The following is a 21,491-nucleotide window of genomic DNA, read 5'->3' on the forward strand; positions in this document are numbered from 1 at the left end:
TCTATATTACAAAAAAGAAAAGATATTCAGAGTTTGTGCAAATAAACCCCCCCTTCCCATTTCAAGTCCATGACCTTGGTTAAACTATGCTGCTCTTTGAACATTTCTCCATCATTCCCTGAGAGACCATTTTGTACATAGTTATTTTCCATTGTGCAGATAAACTGTGTTTTCACCTTGGAGAGACTGTCCATCTGGACGCCACGTGACCCCCCCCCCCCCAGCTGGTAAAGCCTGCCCTCTAGTGGAGTGTACAGCCCCATGTATCTGAGTCACCAGCCACAGCCCAACACCTCACAATCATGACGGAGCCCATCTCATAGCAAAGCATTCTGGGAGGAGGACACAGAAACGCACTGTGACATCTACTGATGATGTGACAAGCACTTTGATACAACCACAGAAACTGTGGACTACAGCCACAGACTAAAAGATAGACTCCTCTGTAGCTACTGAGCTCAGAGATGAACTAACAACAGGAACACTCTTCATCAGATGATCTCACTCACCTACAGTACCTTGACCATAAACCCCTACATGAAGAAACTCAAGCTGGACTTTTTTTATTTTGTCGTGAGGTCTGACTCAGCATCGCTGAGAAATAACTGAAAGACAGACTGCTTAACTCAGTGTGCGTAGAGTGTATATGAACATGTCGAAGTGAGGTGAATTTTAATGACAAACCTGTTGCTTGCTGTGACATTGGTGTAACTGTTAACTCTTTGTTTTTGTCTGAGTTGCCAGGGAAACCTATTATACAGCCCTCCTACCTGTCTTTGAGTTATTTCTGCTGGAGTACTTGATCAAGTTTGACTTTTTTGTTGATTTTTACATCCTCGATTTGCACAAACAAAGAATCATTTTATTTTGTGTCCATTTTTTATTCATTGCTAATTGTATTTTGGTCAAAACTAAGTGTTGATCAAACAAATTTTCATTGCCAATAAAATAAAAACTGTCAGTGAAGTAAGTAGCTGTTGAACTGACTATTTTTCACTCATTGCTTCATTTCAGAGCTCTAGTATGAAGAGTTCATTCATCATATTAAACTATAAGATATAAACTAAACATGACAATTATTTTATTTAACTAGGCAAGTCCGTTAAGAACAAATTCTTATTTACAATGATGGCCTACCGGGGACAGGGGCTGGGATTTAAAAATATATATTTAAAAAAAGATATATAATATATGACAAAACACACATTGACATATCAATGGATCAACAAGGTAGATTGGATGATAGATGCAGGATGTGGAATATCCACTCCAGAGCTCAGTTCTGGCATCATTAGTGCTTTAAGCGATATTCCGTTGACTGCTAAATGGTTATGTCATCATAGTAATATGAAGGGATTTTGATTTGTACGGTTGGAGTTTGTTGAAGTCTGTAAGTAGGTATAAAGTAAGCTTCATTAATAGTGTTAAAATGTTGGCAGCATGAGGATGGAACCCAAACTGAAGCTAAGTTATGAGGTGGGAGACCCTTCCAGCGACTGCAGGGGCCTGTTCAGGAGGACATAACGTAACAGAATGTTCAGATAGAAATCTATTGTGTAGAACAAAAATGATTGTCTATCAGATGGAATAGGGAATCGTGTCAGCTCTATTCAGTCTATTTCTAACTACAATATTCAGTGTTTAATGTACCCGAATACACCCAGGGCTCAGATGTTTTCCTGGACCCAAATTGCTTACAGGTCAAATGCAGCCTTTTTTAAAATCTCAATATCAAATAATTTCTGGTTAACAATTAAGTACCTTACTGTAATTGTTTTCAATCAAAGAGAAACAGAAATACCTTTGCAAAAAGCTATTTCTCAAGCAAGACTTTTGCTAGGACTGTCTGGGAGTGGCCTGAGTGGGAATGGGAAATTGCTGTTATTGGCAGAGGTTTGGAACTCTCTTATTGATCTATAAACTAATTTACTGCCGGGCAGGCCAAAACTCCATCCCACCAAAACAGGATGACATTTCAGGTGGTCTTTTCAAACAGCTCTTACACTAAAAGGGCATTATCATTTTCACAATATTATTCCAACCTCATAGTGTGGAAATATTAAACACAGGAAAATCAGTTTGACTGCACTGGGCCTTCAATAGACCAATAAAGAGAGTTTCAAACCTCTCTGCCAATAACCTGCAAGTTTTCAGGTTACATAAATATATCCCTCCTATTAGGCCTGTCCAGTTAGGCCCCTCACTCAGACCACTCCCAGACAGTCTCTTTGCTAAGAAGCTATGTGTTTATTTTTAACCATTTTAATTGAGAAGAATCACAGTAAGGCACTTAACTTTTAAAAAGGCTGCATTGGACCTTTAAAATCACTTTCAACTGAGATTCTGTGAGACCCACCCTTAAACTTTTTTTTGCCAATGGAGATGTCGCTTCTTTAAATAATTAACACAATGCATGATGGCTGTTTGAACAATATTGGCACAGAGTTTCTAAACCCAGAGGCGTAACATCGTGAGTCTTCTGGGAATGCTTGCGAAACAAACTCGGCAGACCAGACCTGGGTTTGAGAAGTCAATGGGAGAAGTGAAAAATGCGTCCTTAGTTGTTTTCTCGAAATCTAAAAGCAAAACCTAGATTCGAGACAATGTCTTAAGTAGCTGAAACTGTCATTATTACAACCTCATGAAAGTGACAAACTGACATGTTTTCATTTTAATCTAAAACAACTTTATATCGGAGGACTGCCTTTTAGAGGTCCACGGATCCACCCGTACCCGAATCACAGTACCGAGACCCGATCCGGGACCTGAGTGTCTGGATCCAGAATTCGAAATAATGTCACGTGTCTGGGAAGGATCTGATATGATTGCCATGGGTCTTGGGTATGTGTAATTTTACCTGACTTGTCCAGAAGGGCCTGTACAGATCCGAACACGACTGGTGCATTAGAGACAGCGGGAAACTGTATAACAGTTTCGAACACGACTGTCGTTTGTGTACATGGATTTTATAATGTTGTATGTTTTTCCCCCAACACCACCTTCCATCAATTTGTATAGTCTCTCCCTCCCTCCTCCCAGTGTCACTCGCTCACATTACAGCCCCTCCCCCGCATGCTAGAGTGGCACCTCTCTCCCTCCTCTCACACTTTATCAGCTCATGTTAATAAAGTAAATGACTTCTGCTGCTTCCCTCACTCGGATCGGGTCTGGATCCGACCAGGTCTATATGCAACGGATCTAGTTGTCCTCGGGTCCGTTTGTAACGGTCTCTATAATTGTATTATTTATGCATATCAGGTCTAGGTGGGAAAGCCCCAGGCCCATTTCTTGAAGACCTCTACTGCCTTTGATTTGACGCCTGCACATGTGCAGTTCGGCGCGACACGACCGTTAGACCAGATGAGATCGGCTACAAAGTGTGATCTGGGATTTCTATTGGAGAGGGAGTTTCTGCCTATCTTCATCATGTACTATCTTTGATATTGGTACCCATTACTGGTAACACCATGAGGATATGACAAACAGGCTTTAAACTGCATAGCGGTTGTTTTGGTGGAGTCAGGGGTGAAACTGAGTTAGAGCTGTTAAATGCACAAGCAGCTCCTGGCGTTATACCTAAAGTGGACATTGCCATTGACTGCACGAAGTCGCATTAAGAGAAATACCATGCAGCCTTGTTTACAAGTTCGAACACTGGAATGTGAGATGTAATCTACACCTTGATTAGGCTGATAGAAATCCTCATTATTTTAGTTGAATGATTTTCAATTTGAGCGTCAGTATTTCTATATAGCCTACTTTCTCCTTCTGAACTTCTAACACCAATGGGTGTGGCTTTGTGACAATGATCAAGAGCAGCTTCTCACCAATTTGACTCCAATGCAGTTACACCTCCGACACCTCCAAACCAGTTATGCAGGTGTCGGCTATCGCCGGTTAACACTTGATCTGATTGAATCTAGGCCTTACTCAGATAATTGAAAGTATACTGTAGCTATACCAAGTTTTTTTTAAACATTTTATTTCACAGTAGTAAATATACTGCAAATGTTCACAATATTGTTAACCACTGTTCAAGGTCTACCACCAAGTTATTTCATGTCATTTCTTGTCCTGGTTATTCAATGTCACCCCCACACAGAGGTAGTGACACCCATCTCTCAGAATGACTGTTCCCTTTGGGTAATGTTAGACGGCGTAACTGTTAAGTCTACAATTGGGAGTGTCTTCAGTGGAATAGTGAAGATACACTGTGACCGGTTTGCAAATCTGCTTGTGCCATAGTCAACTCCTGTTGTGCCATGTTCGTTGTCACGCCAACAAAAGTCAGAGGAGTTGGCTAAAGTACATACAGCTCTTGCAACCTGCCTGTTTTCTGTCTAATCAGAGGAACAGTTCTAGTCCACCCTTCATTATAGACTCTGCAATGTCTGCAACCTAGTTGGAGGGTTAGAGAGTCACTGTCCAGCGGGCCTCAGCTCCTGTTTCACCATCTTCTCAATATCCTTGTACACATCTGGGTCCTCAATGGTAGGGGATATCTGTGGAGACAGACACAGTCTTCCGTACTACTAGTAGTAGCAATATTTTCTTTCCATTTCTGTTTAAATCTTATTACATCGTGAGTGAATTTCATCTTTCATATAATCCTCAAACTTTTATTCAATTTGTCGGTATGAATTAAATTGATCCAACACCGGCTCACCAGATAATTGGCAGCTGTACAGGAATAATAATCCAGTGCTATTATTGGTGAATAATTGCCTCTGTCTTCCAGAACCTTAAAAAATATTATTAATATGCAGCCATTCCTCAAAGTGTGCCTGAATACCTCAGATTCTAATATGCTACAAAAAAATTGTTGTTGGCTTCAATCCATGTACAGTATTGACATGGTGGGTGAATGTGTGGTAAGTTACCGTGTATGGCTTCCCGTTGACCAGGTTAGCCAGGGAGGAGCGGGGGATCTTCCCAGAGCGGGTCTTTGGGAGACCTCTGACAATCACCACCTTCCTGAAAGCAGCCACGGGCCCGATGGTCTCTCTGACCAGGCTCACCATCTCCTTCACCACGTCTCCTTGGCTCTTCTTTAGGTCTGAGACAGACCCACACAAACAGGTGTTTGACTTTCTATAACCCCACAGTCACAGGAATGTTGGATCCCCAAATTGCTCTATTAAATGGACCTTTATCCTGTATCTCTCTGGGTCACTGTGTCTCTTACCGTTTCTGAGAACACACAGAGCCAGGGGGACGTGACCCTTCAGGGAGTCCTCCAGACCCACCACAGCACAGTCCACCACCCCGGGATGCAGCAGGACAGACTGGAACACACAAAGGCTCTTTTAGAATCTGAGAGTGAAATACTTACACACTTGTAGGCTCAGCATTCCTGAACAGTCCCATTACAAGTCAGAATGTTGAACAAACTTCATTTTAACTTATTTTATCTGTTGTCCGCCGGTTTTGTCCCTATGTCGGAGGTTATCTGATACAACATATCCACAGGGAACAGTGGAGGCTGCTGAGGGGAGGACGGATCACAATAATGGCTGGAACGGAGTGAATGGAATGGCATCAAACACATGGAAACCATGTATGTTGTATTTTATACCATGCCACGAAATCCGCTCCAGTCATTACCTCAAGCCCATCCTCCCCAATTAAGGTGCCACCAACCTCCTGTGACAGGGAAGTGTTATCAACCCAACCTTCACTCGTAGTGGTCTGTATATCGGTTTGAACTTCTGGTTTTTATTATTCAATACTGATGCAATTCGCACGTCACAAACACTTGCACAATATGGCAGAGCCTAACCGAACCACAGACCAAACACTTTCAGCTGATTGTGAGGAAATGAGATTGAAAATACAAGCGAAAGACCCTAAAGGCGCCGGGTTAACAACACTTTCCTGTGGATACCCTACCTCCACCTCCAACAGGACCAACAGCATGACCAACCTGTAAAATAACTGTAAATAGCATTTCATTCCACATTCTGGCCTGTAGAGACTATTGAGTCTTTTTTAGGGTGAATTTGGTCAGACTGAAAATCCATGGAGTAACCATGGCAACAGTCTGAAGATGTTTAGGTAACACTCAGAGATGTTACAATACATTTCTGGTCAGGTTACATGGAGAAACCTTTTTTCCTAATGACATTTCTACTCCAGTCATTAGCTATGCATCTCTACCGTGTGGCTGATACAGACACCAAAACACAAGGGAATAACCTGTTAACAGGTAGATTCATATCCATGCAATCTGGACCTAGTAGTCTCTCCGCTCATACCTCTTCCAGTGCCCCTGCCGACAGCCTGTGGCCCGCCACGTTGATGACATCATCAGAGCGAGACATGATGTACAGGAAACCCTCCTCATCCACGTAGCCTGCGTCCATGGTGTCATAGAAACCCTAAGGTAAACAGCAGGTAATGACTGACATTCAGATAAAATCACCACTCTAGTGTAGATCACTTTTGAGTGTTTTTGTTCTGTTATCTACACTGAGTGTACAAAACATCGGGAACACTTTCCTAATATTGAGATGCCCTCAGAACAGCCTAAATTCGTCAGGGCATGGACTCTACAAGGTGTCAAAAGCGTTCCACAGGGATGCTGGCCCATGTTGACTCTAATGCTTCCCACAGTTGTGTCAAGTTGGCTGGATGTCCTTTGGGTGGTGGACCATTCTTGATACAAACGGGAAACTGTTGAGCGTGAAAAATCCAGCAGCATTGCAGTTCTTGACACGCTCAAACCGGTGTGCCTGGCACCTACTACCATACCCCGTTCAAAGGCACTGAAATCTTTTGTCTTGCCCATTCACCTTCTGAATGGTACACATACACAATCCATGTCTCAATTGTCTCAAGGCTTAAAAATGATTATTTAATCTGGATCCTCCCCTTCATCTACACTGATTGAAGTGGATTTTAGTGACATCAATAAGGGATCATAGCTTTCACCTGGATTCACCTGGTCAGTCTATGTCATGGAAAGAGCAGGTGTTCCTAATGTTTTGTGCACACAGTGTATAATCATACAGTACATTTGAACCACTAGATGGTATCACTGGCCAGCAAAAAATTCATCCACGTACCTGTCCCATGATTTACATGGTTATTAAAGTTTAAATCTAGAATATGACAAATCAAAAGCAGTGAACACACCACACACACACACACACACACACACACACACACACACACACACACACACACACACACACACACCTCTCTCTCGTTCTCTCTCACAGTACCTACCACAGTAACGTGGTGAATTATTATCTGATGCTAAGACATTAATAAAGCCTAAGGTGAGATCACCTACAGGGAACTTGGTGAAGTAGAGCTCCTTGAAAAGCTCCTGGTTCTGCCACAGAGATAAGGCTGCTCCTGGTGGTAGTGGCAGCCTGGAGGAGAGGAGAGACAGAGGGTGGGTGTGTGGGTGAGAGAGAGAGAGAGACTAGTGTCTGACATGCAACAGACAGCAGGAGTGAGTGAGGTGACACCGTGGGACAGCTGGATCCCCAGGCCAATCACGGTGAGGACTATTACAGTGGCACAGAGGGAAGACAGAGCCGTACTCTGTGATGCTACAAATAACGTCCAACAACACCTTTAGCTAATAACAAACGCTACAAAACAACAGCTCCTTTATCATCTTAATGTCAGAGGTCTAGGGTTGTCTTCTCTTACCCATGAAGCCATGATCACAATAAACCCCCACCCACTGCCATCAAGATGTCTGAGGCACTGTTTTTCTATGGGGAGATAAGATACTCTAGGATTTCTAAAACCGTATAATACTTTGGGTTTAGCAAGTGTCTAAATTAGAAAGATAAGCCTGTCAGTCTATAAGGTTTATAAAAGAGTTGGGGGGGCTGAGGTAGTGGATACTATTACACTGCACCTTTAGTGGGTTCAGACATGGAGCCCAGTGTCTGCTGGGCCTGACCTGACCCTCCGTGTGAACACACACACAGGTATAGGGTGACTGAGTATCTGAGCCTTTGTTTACCCAGGGTCCTTCTCGATCACCCCCAACTGTTCTTGAGGAGGGTCATCCAAGTTCAAGCCCTGTCTGCATCACACCCGTTTACAAAGCAGCATGTTTGTGTACTGTAGTTGCATCAAGAACAAATAACCTTTGAACAAAATTGGAATAGATTTTATTTTAAAGTCTGTACTGTTGGTGAGAGTATAGAAGCGTTCCCTGTCTGTCTTTGACTGCAGCCAGATCTAGGGCACCCCTGGTATTGCTCTAGCCCGGAGAGGAAATGAACAAACCAAGACCTAATAATGTTCCATGGTTCAACCGCCTGCATTTATATCTTAATGAGGCTGTCACCCTTTTTTGAATGCATTTCCACACACAGACACAAAACAGCCTTTGAAGCAACAAAACAAAACAAATTCAATTAGGGCACTAATGCTTTTTCTTAGCGCATGAGATCCTCGCCACCCAAAGGAAATAACAATGCCTAAGATTCATTTACACAATGCACTATAAGAAAAGACATTTGAATCCTCCCATCTTGACTCTGGAAGAGAGATTCTCCATTATCAATTCACCTCAGAGCTAAAGGTGTTAGTTCTTAAACAGAGAAAAGGGTTGGTTATAAGAGTTGCGGCTATTTGTTCTCTGATGAGAACCAACCACCTTGTTGGTGCAGAAACAGTGGCAGCAATAACAATGAGGTGGCGAATGGAAGATGGGAGTGATTTCCAGGTAACAGGCTCACAGATAAGAGCACAATGGGGAGGAAGGACTGATGTGCCCTCGCCGTGACCCGGCTCACACAATCAGCTCCCAACACACACACACACACACACACACACACACACACACACACACACACACACACACACACACACACACACACACACACACACACACACACACACACACACACACACACACACACACACACACACACACACACACACACACACCTCTCTCGTTCTCTCTCAGGTCCTTCTGTGGGAGCTACTACAGTGGAGACCTGTCTGTATGGAGACGGTGGTGCTGCATGTAGCCCTGGGTGATGTAAAAATGTTTTGTATGATCGTTTCAAAGTAAATTATTTCCATAAAACAATTCCACCCTCCTATCTGAACAGATATAAAACAGGACTTATTTTACTGTGCTCGAGTTTCTAAAAGTGACAGTCTGTGTGTGTGTGTGAGTCTATCTCCCTGTGTGTTTATCCTTGATGCAGAGACAGAAAGGTTTGCTACTCCAGGTGACAGAGGCAGTATAACAGAATGACTTAGCTGCTCACAGAGGTGTGGCCATGACCATACGGCTGGCTTACCTCACCACAATATTTCCCAGGGTCCTTGGCGTCACCTCCTGCATATCATCGTCGATCACTGTGACTAGAGAAGAGAGAGGTGCATAGAAATCTGATTTATAAGGCTTATATTTCAGCAGTGGGCAATGTGGGATGTCGAAATGTGGGTTGCTCTGAAGTTCAACCTTTGTATTGATGGTGTGTGTTTTTTCTTTCCCCAAGCAAATATGCCTGGACTCCTCTCACACATGCCCATATTAAAAGAATTACAGTGTGACATTAATACCTTTTTGCTGATTACAGTTACAGAGCCTGAAAAGCAGTGTCTCTCTCTGCATACTGGTCAGGTAAATTGACTGAGTCATTTCAGAACATTTGGGATAGTTTCAGAGGCGTCATGCCCATAGGGGGCACGTGCCCCCTCATATTTGTTCTGTTTAAAAAAAATACATATTTTGTTTTTGTAAAAGTTTTGTTGTTGTTTCTCTGGAATACTACTAGCCACCTAGAAATGTTATGAAGTTGGCTTTAGCTAGCCTAGATAGGTTCCCAATCTCCCAACTAGCTACTAAGAAGCCATTTCAGGCTATCAATCAAGTTAGCTAGTTTGTCTATCAACACTACATGACCAAGTATGTGGACATCTGCTCATCGAACATCTCATTCCAAAATCATGGGCATTAATATGCTATAACAGCCTCCACTCTTCTGGGAAGGCTGTCCACTAGATGTTGGAACATTGCTGTGGGAACTTGCTTCAATTCAGCCACAAGAACATTAGTGAGGTCGGGCACTGATGTTGGGCGAGTAGGCCGGGCTCGCAGTCAGCGTTCCAATTCATCTCAAAGGTGTTTGATGGGGTTGAGGTCAGGGCTCTGTGCAGGACAGTCAAGTTCTTCCACAACAATCTCGACATACCATTTCTGTATGGACTTCGCTTTGTGCACGGGGGCATTGTCATGCTGAAACAGGAGAGGGCCTTCCCCAAACTGTTGCTATAAAGTTGGAAGCACAGAATTGTCTAGAATGTCATTGTATGCTACAGCGTTAAGATTTCCCTTCACTGGAACTAAGGGGCCTAGCCCGAACCATGAAAAACTGCCCCAGACCATTATTCCTTCTCCATCAAACTTTACAGTTTGCACTATGCATTCGGGTAGGTAGATTTCTCCTGGCATCCGCCAAGCGCGATTCATCACTCCAGAGAACGCGTTTCCAAGAGTCCAATGGCGGCGAGCTTTACACCACTCCAGCCCGACGCTTGGCATTGCGTATGGTGATCTTAGGCTTGTGTGTGGCTGCTCGGCCATGGAAACCCATTTCATGAAGCTCCCAACAAACAGTTATTGTGCTGACGTTGCTTCCAGAGGCAGGTTGGAACTCGGTAGTGAGTGTTGCAAGTGAGGACCGATGATTCTTATGCGCTATGCGCCTCAGCACTTGGCGGTCCCGTTCTGTCAGCTTGTGTGGCATACTACTTCAGGGCTGAAGTTTGTTGCTCCTAGACGTTTCCACTTCACAATAACATAACTTACAGTTGACCGGGGCAGCTCTAGCAGGGCAGAAACTTGACGAAGTGACTTGTTAGAAAGGTGGCATCCTATGACGGTGCCACGTTGAAAGTCACTGAGCTCAGGCCTCCCGAGTGGTGCAGCGGTCTAAGACACTGCATTGCATTGCTTGAGGCGTCACTACAGACCCGGGTTCGACACAAGGCTGTGTCACAACCGGCCGTGATCGGGAGTCCCATAAGGGTGGCGCACAATTGGCCCAGTGTTGTCCGGGTTAGGGGAGGGTTTCACCGGGGGTCTTTACTTGGCTCATCGCACTCTAGCGACTCCTTGAGGGCGGGCCGGGCGCCTGCAGGCTGACTTCAGTCGCCAGTTGAACAGTGTTTCCTCCGACACATTGGTGCGGCTGGCTTCCGGGTTAAGCGGGTGGGTGTTAAGAAACACAGTTTGGCGGGTCATGTTTCGGGGGAACGCATTACTTGACCTTCGCCTCTCCTGAGCCCGTTGGGGAGTTGCAGCGATAAGACAAGATCGCAATTGGATATTAGGAAATTGGGGAGAGAAAAAAAATGGCACAGGTAAGGCCATTCTACTGCCAATGTTTGTCTGTGGAGTTTGCACGGCTGTGTGCTCGATTTTATACACCTAGCAGCAACGAGTGTGGCTGAAATAAGCTGAATCCACTAATTTGAAGGGGTGTACGCATACTTTTGTATATATAGTGTACCTTAGCTGTATGCCTGCTGGCAAGGTTGGTAGACTTTAGAAAAACAAGCCATTATTATTTTATTGAATAAGATTCACATTCCTTTCAATCATTTACCCAGATTTTAGCAGAGATGCAGATAAGCATATTTAGATTTTTTTTTTTAATAACCACCAGTCAGGAGGATACAGACAGCTTAAGAGGTTTTCTGCTTAGATATGCAGGAAAAATATACACTTTACATAAAATTAAGCATAACGATTATGGCTAGATTGCAGGAAAAAGCTGTTTCAGGTGTTAGAAAAATGCTAAATTCTCCAACTTCCGGATAGGGGTCCTAGCACCCCTCAGGACCACCCCCCAGCCATCCTCACGTACTTTGTGCCTCCTCAGACTTTTGGGGTGCATGACGCCCCTGGATAGTTCTGCTCTAATGAAAACAGACAGGTTAGTTCTCACCATTGTATCCTGGAACGGGTTTGCCAGCCTGACCAGCAGGGGGAGACAGGGAGTTTCCCAGGCCAATACAGGAGGACGTGATGGCTGAGCCACTCTCTGATGAAAGGAGAGGGAGAAAGAGGACAGAGGGCATACAGGGTGAGATCATTAAGACTTTACACTTTTACTGCCACAACTCATCACACGTGCGTACACACACACACATAGAAACATGCACGCATGCATGCGCGTTGTCCTCAAAGATCAATGTAACGTCAGAATTTCAACTTTTTCCCACACAACCATAAAAAGTTTTACAGAATGTGCAAAAGGGAACAAATTATTCATACTTTTGAGTGGAACAAAAGTCAGTTTCATGCATGACTAGAAATAAAATGGTTTGTGATTGGCAAGCATGTCATCCAAAGCTGTGGTTGAGCCCTGTGTTCTTTTTGTGAGCAGAGTTAACCTACATTACCAGAACTATGACAGCTCCTATGGGCTCTCTGACTCACAACAAACCTCCACTCTACACAGCTGCTCCACTTTACACTGAGATATCTCTGTCTATTCTGTCTCCAGTCACGTGCCCACACATCAACACTACAGCCCTGGTTCCAACCTAAATACAGCAGAACAATCAAAGAGGTGATACATCACACAGGGGAGGCTCTGATGGAGGATAGGAGAAGAGAATATGACCAATTGTCGCCACCGCAAATAGTTCTTGCTATATCCTCATCATTGTATCCTGTTGTCATGGAGATACCTGAATGTGAGAGCACTCTAACTCTAAAATTTGATTTGATTTGAACCTACTTCACTTTCTTAGCTACCTTTTTGGACTAAGCTTCTATCCATATCATAAGGCATTCTTTGCTTGGAGGGGGGTTTTGACTGTGATGGAGACGTCGCAGAACATCCCAGATCAATGGAGGGGGAGAAATGAATCCTCCTCCTCTAGCCACCAGGGCAGTGCCCTCTGAACTGGAGATGTTCTGCACCTCTCAGGGCTCATTAATCATCAGCAGGTTAATCACTCCCTGTAGACTTCAAAGCCCTTCTACCTCCGGCCAACACTGACGGCCAACACTGAGGTCTCCCCCAATAGGAGACACAGAAGGTTGACCTATGTCTGCCCCGGTCTCACATACCTGGTCAAAATTCACGGCCTATCAGCCGGTGGCCTCAGCCACCTCAGTGACCAATGACAACAAACCAGCCACTGTTCTGCTTCCTCCTCGAGTGTGGAAGCAGGGAGATGACATGGTGTAGTAGGCCTGCCTTATGTTTACAGCTCTGTTTACACATGTTATACACTGCTCAAAAAAATAAAGGGAACACTTAAACAACACAATGTAACTCCAAGTCAATCACACTTCTGTGAAATCAAACTGTCCACTTAGGAAGCAACACTGATTGACAATAAATGTCACATGCTGTTGTGCAAATGGAATAGACAAAAGGTGGAAATTATAGGCAATTAGCAAGACACCCCCAAAAAAGGAGTGATTCTGCAGGTGGTGACCACAGACCACTTCTCAGTTCCTATGCTTCCTGGCTGATGTTTTGGTCACTTTTGAATGCTGGCGGTGCTCTCATTCTAGTGGTAGCATGAGACGGAGTCTACAACCCACACAAGTGGCTCAGGTAGTGCAGTTCATCCAGGATGGCACATCAATGCGAGCTGTGGCAAAAAGTTTTGCTGTTTGCTGTGTCTGTCAGCGTAGTGTCCAGAGCATGGAGGCGCTACCAGGAGACAGGCCAGTACATCAGGAGACGTGGAGGAGGCCGTAGGAGGGCAACAACCCAGCAGCAGGACCGCTACCTCCGCCTTTGTGCAAGGAGGTGCACTGCCAGAGCCCTGCAAAATGACCTCCAGCAGGCCACAAATGTGCATGTGTCAGCATATGGTCTCACAAGGGGTCTGAGGATCTCATCTCGGTACCTATTGGCAGTCAGGCTACCTCTGGCGAGCACATGGAGGGCTGTGCGGCCCCACAAAGAAATGCCACCCCACACCATGACTGACCCATCGCCAAACCGGTCATGCTGGAGGATGTTGCAGGCAGCAGAACGTTCTCCACGGCGTCTCCAGACTCTGTCACGTCTGTCACATGTGCTCATGTGCTCAGTGTGAACCTGCTTTCATCTGTGAAGAGCACAGGGCGCCAGTGGCGAATTTGCCAATCTTGGTGTTTTCTGGCAAATGCCAAACGTCCTGCACGGTGTTGGGCTGTAAGCACAACCCCCACCTGTGGACGTCGGGCCCTCATACCACCCTCATGGAGTCTGTTTCTGACCGTTTGAGCAGACACATGCACATTTGTGGCCTGCTGGAGGTCATTTTGCAGGGCGCTGGCAGTGCACCTCCTTGCACAAAGGCGGAGGTAGCGGTCCTGCTGCTGGGTTGTTGCCCTCCTACGGCCTCCTCCACGTCTCCTGATGTACTGGCCTGTCTCCTGGTAGCGCCTCCATGCTCTGGACACTACGCTGACAGACACAGCAAACCTTTTTGCCACAGCTCGCATTGATGTGCCATCCTGGATGAACTGCACTACCTGAGCCACTTGTGTGGGTTGTAGACTCCGTCTCATGCTACCACTAGAATGAGAGCACCCCCAGCATTCAAAAGTGAACAAAACATCAGCCAGGAAGCATAGGAACTGAGAAGTGGTCTGTGGTCACCACCTGCAGAATCACTCCTTTTTTGGGGGTGTCTTGCTAATTGCCTATAATTTCCACCTTTTGTCTATTCCATTTGCACAACAGCATGTGAAATTTATTGTCAATCAGTGTTGCTTCCTAAGTGGACAGTTTGATTTCACAGAAGTGTGATTGACTTGGAGTTACATTGTGTTGTTTAAGTGTTCCCTTTATTTTTTTGAGCAGTGTATATATATGTGGATAGAGATCAATAAACCTGTGCAGAGTAGCTGTGTGTGTCTGCTCAGCCCACATATAGATCAATGCAGAAACGGCAGATTCTAGCAACACATGTAGACCGTGACAGACCTCTCTAAATGGGAACATGTGAGGATTACACAATAAACCCACTGATCTGTGGCAGCAGCGTCGTGTTTAAAATCACGCTGTTAGCTGCAGTCGTTGTAATTGCGGCGTAGATTTCAGACAGCAATTAAAGCCGGAACAGAGATGAGCACAGACAACCAATATAATGGCCCAGTATAATTGCGCTTGCCGATTAAACACTTAGAAGGAAAACAATGCCGAGGGCTTAATGGTCTGCTTCCATAACCAGGTACATTTGGGCTGTTAGTGGATACTAGAGCACAGAGAATAAAACCCCTTGGAACATCTCTGGGTTTTTAAAGGCCACCTGCACCACTACCCAATTCCATGGGAAAAGTATAGATCTACAGTGCTTTATTAATTGATTGTTAACCAATCTTTGATCTTTGTTTCGAATACTTTAATTTTGTCCTGAGTTCTTCCTGATGTGTAAAGGGCAGCAGTAGCACAGAGGTGAGAGAGGCAGACCAGCAGCCGGAGGTTTTCTGGTTCCAAGCCCTCTGCCAGGCAACACAAAAATGGGAATGGAACTGAATTGGAAGGCTACTGGACTCTGTCTGATCCCATGTAAAATCGCCTGTCGTTGTGCCCTTGAGCAAGGCACTTAACCCCCAACAATTGCTCTCACTGCTGCTAACCTTATGCCTGTCAACGTGTCTGTGTTAGAGGTCTTCACGGGTCCACCCCAACTTGAATTAACCGGACCTGACCTAGGACCCGAGCGGTTTGGTCCGTTCAGATCCGGGTCCCCCTTTTCTTTTCTATGATCGGGCCTTTCGGATCCGGGTCTGATAGTCCTCGGATCCGGCTCCAACCTCTAGTCTGTGTGTATCTGGGAGTGTTGAGAAAGACAGAAGGCACATTTCCATTCTAACCAATGGACAATAACTGAACATGCTGCATACTGCAATGGCCTTGAAAAACAGAGTTGTTTTTATTCCAGGGAGTGGAAGGAAGGTCTATTAATATGCCATTGCACTGCTTAGTTCTCTATCTCTATACTGAGCAAGGCTCCGGATGGCCACCAGAGAGAGGGATACTGAGAGGAAATCAGTGTGAAAACAGGTTTAGACATGGACGAGGGATGAAAGAGGTGAGGTCTCGCTCTCTCTATCTCAGTGGTCAGATATCAGTACGCAAGCAAATCAATCTTCTCCAGACAGACGGATCTGTTGGGTCTGTGGTGGTGAGAGGCTGTTTGAGAGTGATGAATTAAGGGACACTGTGAGGCCATGCAGTGGGTGGGAGAGGAGAGGAGAGAAGGGGAGGTAAGAGGAGAGGAGGGGAGGTAGCATTGTGCCCTTTCATAACAGGGTGCCGTCTAAAAGCCAAGTGTCATCACTGGTCTGTCTGTACAGACACACACAAATCCTTTATCTTTGTTTTGGGATCTCTGACATATAAACACTCATGAATCCACTCCCAGAACCACCTTGACTTGCTCTTCTCTGTAATCTCACATCGACTTTTACACAACCACATACCACGCATGCACACAGAAGCACAAACACACAGAAGCAAGCACACACACACTCAGACAATTATCTGGTCATTCCTGTCCTACATCTGACCCTTCTCACATGTCAGGTGTCAGATCTCAGGGGGCAGACTGTGTGTGTGTGTGTGTGTGTGTGTGTGTGTGTGTGTGTGTGTGTGTGTGTGTGTGTGTGTGTGTGTGTGTGTGTGTGTGTGTGTGTGTCTGTGCCTGCGTCTGTGTGTGGAGAGAGCGGGGGGATTGGGTTGTCCCGATGTGCGGTTGCTGGGGTAACTTTGGGTTGTCCTGGTGATGACCGTCAGAGGATGACTGTGATCAGACAGCAGGCCCAAGGTCAGCAGATCCCTACTGGGGCAGAGCTAAGAGAGAGAGAGGAGATGGCAAACATTCCTGCAGCACTGTCCTACCTCTCATCTCTCTACTGACCTGTCTGAACCAATAGACCAGTATAAAGAAAACCCTGGATTGAGTAGGTGTGTCCAAACTTTTGACTGGTACACACACACACACACACACACACACACACACACACACACACACACACACACACACACACACACACACACACACACACACACACACACACACACACACACACACACACACACACACACACACACACACACACACACGCTATGTGGTAATTTAATGTATTCTGTTCTATTTTGGATCAGAGTATATTATAAACTGGTTAGTTTGAGTATATTGCCATGTATGGTGCACAATTACTTGTTTATGGTTCTAATTACATTGGTAAACAGTTTCTAACAACAATAAGGTCCAGCCTCCCGAGTGGCGCAGCTGGTTGAGCGGTGTTTCCTCCAACACATTGGTGCGGCTGGCTTCCGGGTTAAGCTGGCGAATGTTAAGGAGAGCGGATGGGCGGGTCATGTTTCGGAGGACGCATGACTCCACCTTCTCCTCTCCCGAGCTCATTGGGGAGTTGCAGCGATGGGACAAGATCAAAAATTGGGGACAAAAAAAGAAATATCATAATAACAATAAGGCACCTCAGTGGTTTGTGGGATATGACCAATATACCAGGGCTAAGGGCTGTATCCAGGCACCTAAGAACAGCCCTTAGCCGTGGTATACTGGCCATATACCACACCCCCTCAGGCCTTATTGCTTAAATGTAGAGTAACTTTCTCAGGCCCTGGCTTGACAGGTGTGTCCCAGACAGAATCAGAGGAAAGGTCCACGCCTTACCACTCTTATAGAACATTAGCATATCTGTTTTAGAGCTTCAATAAGAGCCCATCGAGTCCTGTCCAGACAGTCTGACAACCTCCCAGCCAGCAGTGAGCTGAGGTGCCAGACTGGGGCAGAGCTACAGCACTGCTGGTTAATAAGCCCTTCTGGTTGGAGTAACTGTACCTGGGAGGGAGGGAGAAAACCTCCATGGAGGTCACAGCTGCTGCTCAGCTCTGGATCACACAGCATGTGACAGACATGCACAAACTTACGTACGCAGATGAACAGGTAGAGGAGTAGAAGGGGAAACTGCCGTCACACCTGCTCTAATAGAATCTCAAATTCCTCTCCCTCAAACCCACAGTGGAATGTTCATGCATACACATTTTCTCATTACAAAATGACCTCTGTAATAAGAAACACCAGCTTTACGGCCTATGGAGTTTAAACAAGGCACAGCTAGCTAACAGCCGACAGAAAACCACTCTGCTTGAGGAGCCAATGACACTAGCAGCCTCTAGTGAGAGGCTAACACACAGTGTCTCAGAGGAGAGCCAGGCTGTTATTACGCTCGCGGCCTCGCCCACCACGAGCCAGGAACCTCTTAATGAGCCAGTCTGTGGGACGGGAGCCATATGGTAATGAGTGACATGCTAGGTGTGACACGCCACGCAAATCCACAGGTGGGCACAGAAAACAAGGAAAGGTTGGCCAAAGGAAGGGCTTTCATCTGAAAATAGACTGTGTATGTAATGTGTATCTGGGTAGTAGGGTAAACAAAATACACATTAGGTATTTTTATTTGGCTGCAATCTTTTGAATTATCTGGTAATGGGATGTAGTCTTATAGCGTTAGATAAGAGAACCAAGTACGTGTCCATTACACCATAGCTGTACGTTACCTTAGTAGCATGACTATAACGTGGGAGGAGATACTACCACTAACCTAGCCCCTGTTGGGAGGTGAAACGTGTTAACAAACTCCAAGTCCCATACCCATGCGGTTACTTGAGGTTGCGTCCACTGGAAACGCAGTGAAGTTACGTGGCCATCCATAATAGGTGTTAAGCTGTGTAGTTAAGGTTTCCTCTTAACCTCCTGACTCTCTGGGGCGTAATCATGTTGGACTTTAGAGCCTCAAGTGCCAAGCACAAAGCTACTGGTTTTCATGTTGGTGAGGAGGCTGCTTAGAGGAGGCTGTGTGAACACACACAGAGCCACTTCACATGGTGGCATTGACCCACAGACAGGACTGGCTACTCTCTAGTGCAGAGCACAGGGCCAGGAGAATGAACTCTCTAACTCTACAGTCAGAATGAGATCAAGAAAGAAACACCGTAGTTGTAAAGGAAAGTCATTATTTCTAAACCTCATTTGCTGCAAAACGTAGGATCCTGTTTCCAATTGCACTTTAATTTACAACCTCACAAAGGTTTATTTAATTGCAATTCATTATGCACCCATTTGCGTAATATCACAGTCTAGTACTTAATTGTTCAGCTTCTGTTCCTCATCTCTGTGTGATGATTACCAAATGTCTCTTCCTATCAGAGAACAGACGTCTCGTGTACTGCTCCTAGACATATTTCACCACCATGTTACAATGAACCTTCGTACTGAGACAGAGCTTTAAAGGAAAGAGCCTTTAGCTGGAGCTTGGGCTACAGGGGCTGGAGAGAGGGGGGACAGAGACCCAGCCGCCTGCCCTCCCTGTGTCTCTTGTCAATGCCTCCCATCAGCCACTTCACCCTGGTGAGCCAAACCCTGCCAACTGAAAATATTCTGGTTGCCCGGCAACACTGATGACATCAGCAACCTTCATCATCAGCCGTCCCTCCAACCCCAGGCACTTGGGTCTTAAAATAGCGACACAGATTATTATCAGGCTTCAAAATAGCAGCCATTTTCTCTGTTTTCTTTCAGCATAGATAGGCTAAAATGAGCCAGTATTCAGACAGATCTGGATAAAGGGGTGGGGGTCAGAGACTGCTGTGGGTGTCTGACTGAAGTTAAAAGATGTGACTGTCTGTGATGTAACAGAAATGGAGACCGAGTGAATACTCTTGATAGGGGCAATAGAGAGGGGAGAGTGAAAGAGAGCGAGAGAGAATGATTGAAACGCAAAATGTATCAGCGAATCAGCTGACAGCGTGTGTGTCTGAGTGTACATGAAAGTAACGAGTGCACAAATCACTTCTACTTTATATCAGTAAAGTCATCTTAGCCACTGGCCCTGCAAAATTACATCTGATTTGAGGGAGAAAAAAACGAATTCGCATTCAAAGCCAAATTGGTCAATCAGTCAAACTCTGCCTGTAAGCTTGTTTACATGATTGAAATATGCTGTTCATATGAGATCACTGACAAGTTAGACACATTTAGCTGAGACTAAATCAGAGGCATCATTTAGTAGAAGAGTTTGAAGCGAGCTGTTGATGTCATTTCTGCCATTTCTGCCATTTCTCGTCTGCAGTGACAGACGAGAAATAATTCTGTTCAAAACACCTGCCCCTTTGTAAAAACTCATTTACAGTTCTTTGAAGGCTGAAGGAGGAAAGGAACACTTATATCCACGACTGTACAGAAGCCTCTCTACTCATATCTACACTGTCTGTCAGTTCATTACAAACAACACGGCCTCCTACAGTAGTGAGATCCTACTGTTTGAAACCCAGGGCCCACAGTAGATGTGAGGAGTTCCCTGGGTGGTCAAGGCGAGGCAGAGACACTGCTCCTGGCTCTCTGTGATGATACAGTTTGCCACACAGCAGTGGTACATTACACTAGGTTTGCTCCAGGGTAGAGAGAAGCCCAGGAAATGGCCAGGGACTGCTGCTTTCAAGCTGTGATACATTTAATTTTCTCAGATGGAAGGCAGGCAGCCTTTACAGAGCATGAATGCTTTGAATACTATTTCACTCTGATTCTAGATCAGTGATCTGGCAGACAGCCTCTTCCATTCAGATCATCTTCCACCACCTCAATACTGTCTCTAGATCAGTGGTCTGAAAGTGGTCAGACCACAGAATTATATCTTAATATAATAGGATCTCTACGGGTTAGACAGCCTCTCTTTGCGTTGACTTCTAATTCAGATTACCACACGTCGCCCGCCCGCCTTTAAAATCTCTATCTCTCTGAGCCTCCATTCCTGCTGATTTTCATGCCATCGATTTCAGCTTTCCTTTGCTGAATATTACATTGGAAAGAGATTACAGGGCGTGTTGTGGAATGATTTGTGAAAAACCAAGAGTAATTGATTTTGTTCAATTTGTATCCATTTTGCAGGGAGCTAGTAGATCAGCCTGGGTAGGCTCAGCAGTAAAGCCCCTGGATGGAGACAGCATGACTGGGACAAATCTTTACAGGCATCTTACATTCTTTATAAATAAGTGGAAGTGTGTGATGGTTTATTCAACAAACAACTGTCCATGGAATGCATTCCAAAAGAGTTGTACTTTGATTTCCGAGAATGTCTTAAAGTTAGATTTGTGAGAACCCACCCAAACATTTCAAAGTAACATGTTTGGAATAATAATGTTGGGAATAATACCAATAACTGTGTTGTTTCTTAAAGAATGTGTTTTTTTCAGTGATCTTGGGATTACTGCAAGAACATTATGCATTAAATGTACAATCCTCTCCAGAACCCTAGGCTGCAAGCCAATGTCAACCCGCACCACAGTTAGGATTTTGCCATCACTGCAGTTCGCCTTCCTCTTCTCATGAGAAGACAAGACTGGGGCTGATAAATGGGTTTGATGGATCACCTGTCACAGAGAGGTCGACGCACAGTGTGCTGAAATCATTAGATGACATGTGACTTAATACAGTACAGGAGGGAGAATTCAGAA

General features: G+C 45.1%; 1 protein-coding gene across 4 annotated transcripts in view; it reads right to left on the reverse strand.

The window, feature by feature from the left end:
- Positions 1–3,961: 3,961 nt before the first annotated feature.
- LOC120032136 (acyl-CoA synthetase short-chain family member 3, mitochondrial-like) overlaps positions 3,962–21,491 on the reverse strand; it is a 38,228-nt gene continuing 20,698 nt past the window's right edge. For all 4 annotated transcript variants that reach the window (XM_038978089.1, XM_038978090.1, XM_038978092.1 and 1 more), the window contains 7 exons: positions 11,937–12,032; positions 9,282–9,345; positions 7,295–7,376; positions 6,255–6,377; positions 5,186–5,285; positions 4,881–5,056; positions 3,962–4,502 (listed from right to left, as the gene is read on the reverse strand). In XM_038978089.1, coding sequence (XP_038834017.1) covers positions 4,419–4,502; positions 4,881–5,056; positions 5,186–5,285; positions 6,255–6,377; positions 7,295–7,376; positions 9,282–9,345; positions 11,937–12,032 — 725 coding nt within the window. In that variant the 3' untranslated portion in view covers positions 3,962–4,418. The remainder of the gene's footprint in view (positions 4,503–4,880; positions 5,057–5,185; positions 5,286–6,254; positions 6,378–7,294; positions 7,377–9,281; positions 9,346–11,936; positions 12,033–21,491) is intronic.

This window comes from Salvelinus namaycush, chromosome 38, assembly GCF_016432855.1.
Source record: "Salvelinus namaycush isolate Seneca chromosome 38, SaNama_1.0, whole genome shotgun sequence".
Taxonomy (NCBI): domain Eukaryota; kingdom Metazoa; phylum Chordata; class Actinopteri; order Salmoniformes; family Salmonidae; genus Salvelinus; species Salvelinus namaycush.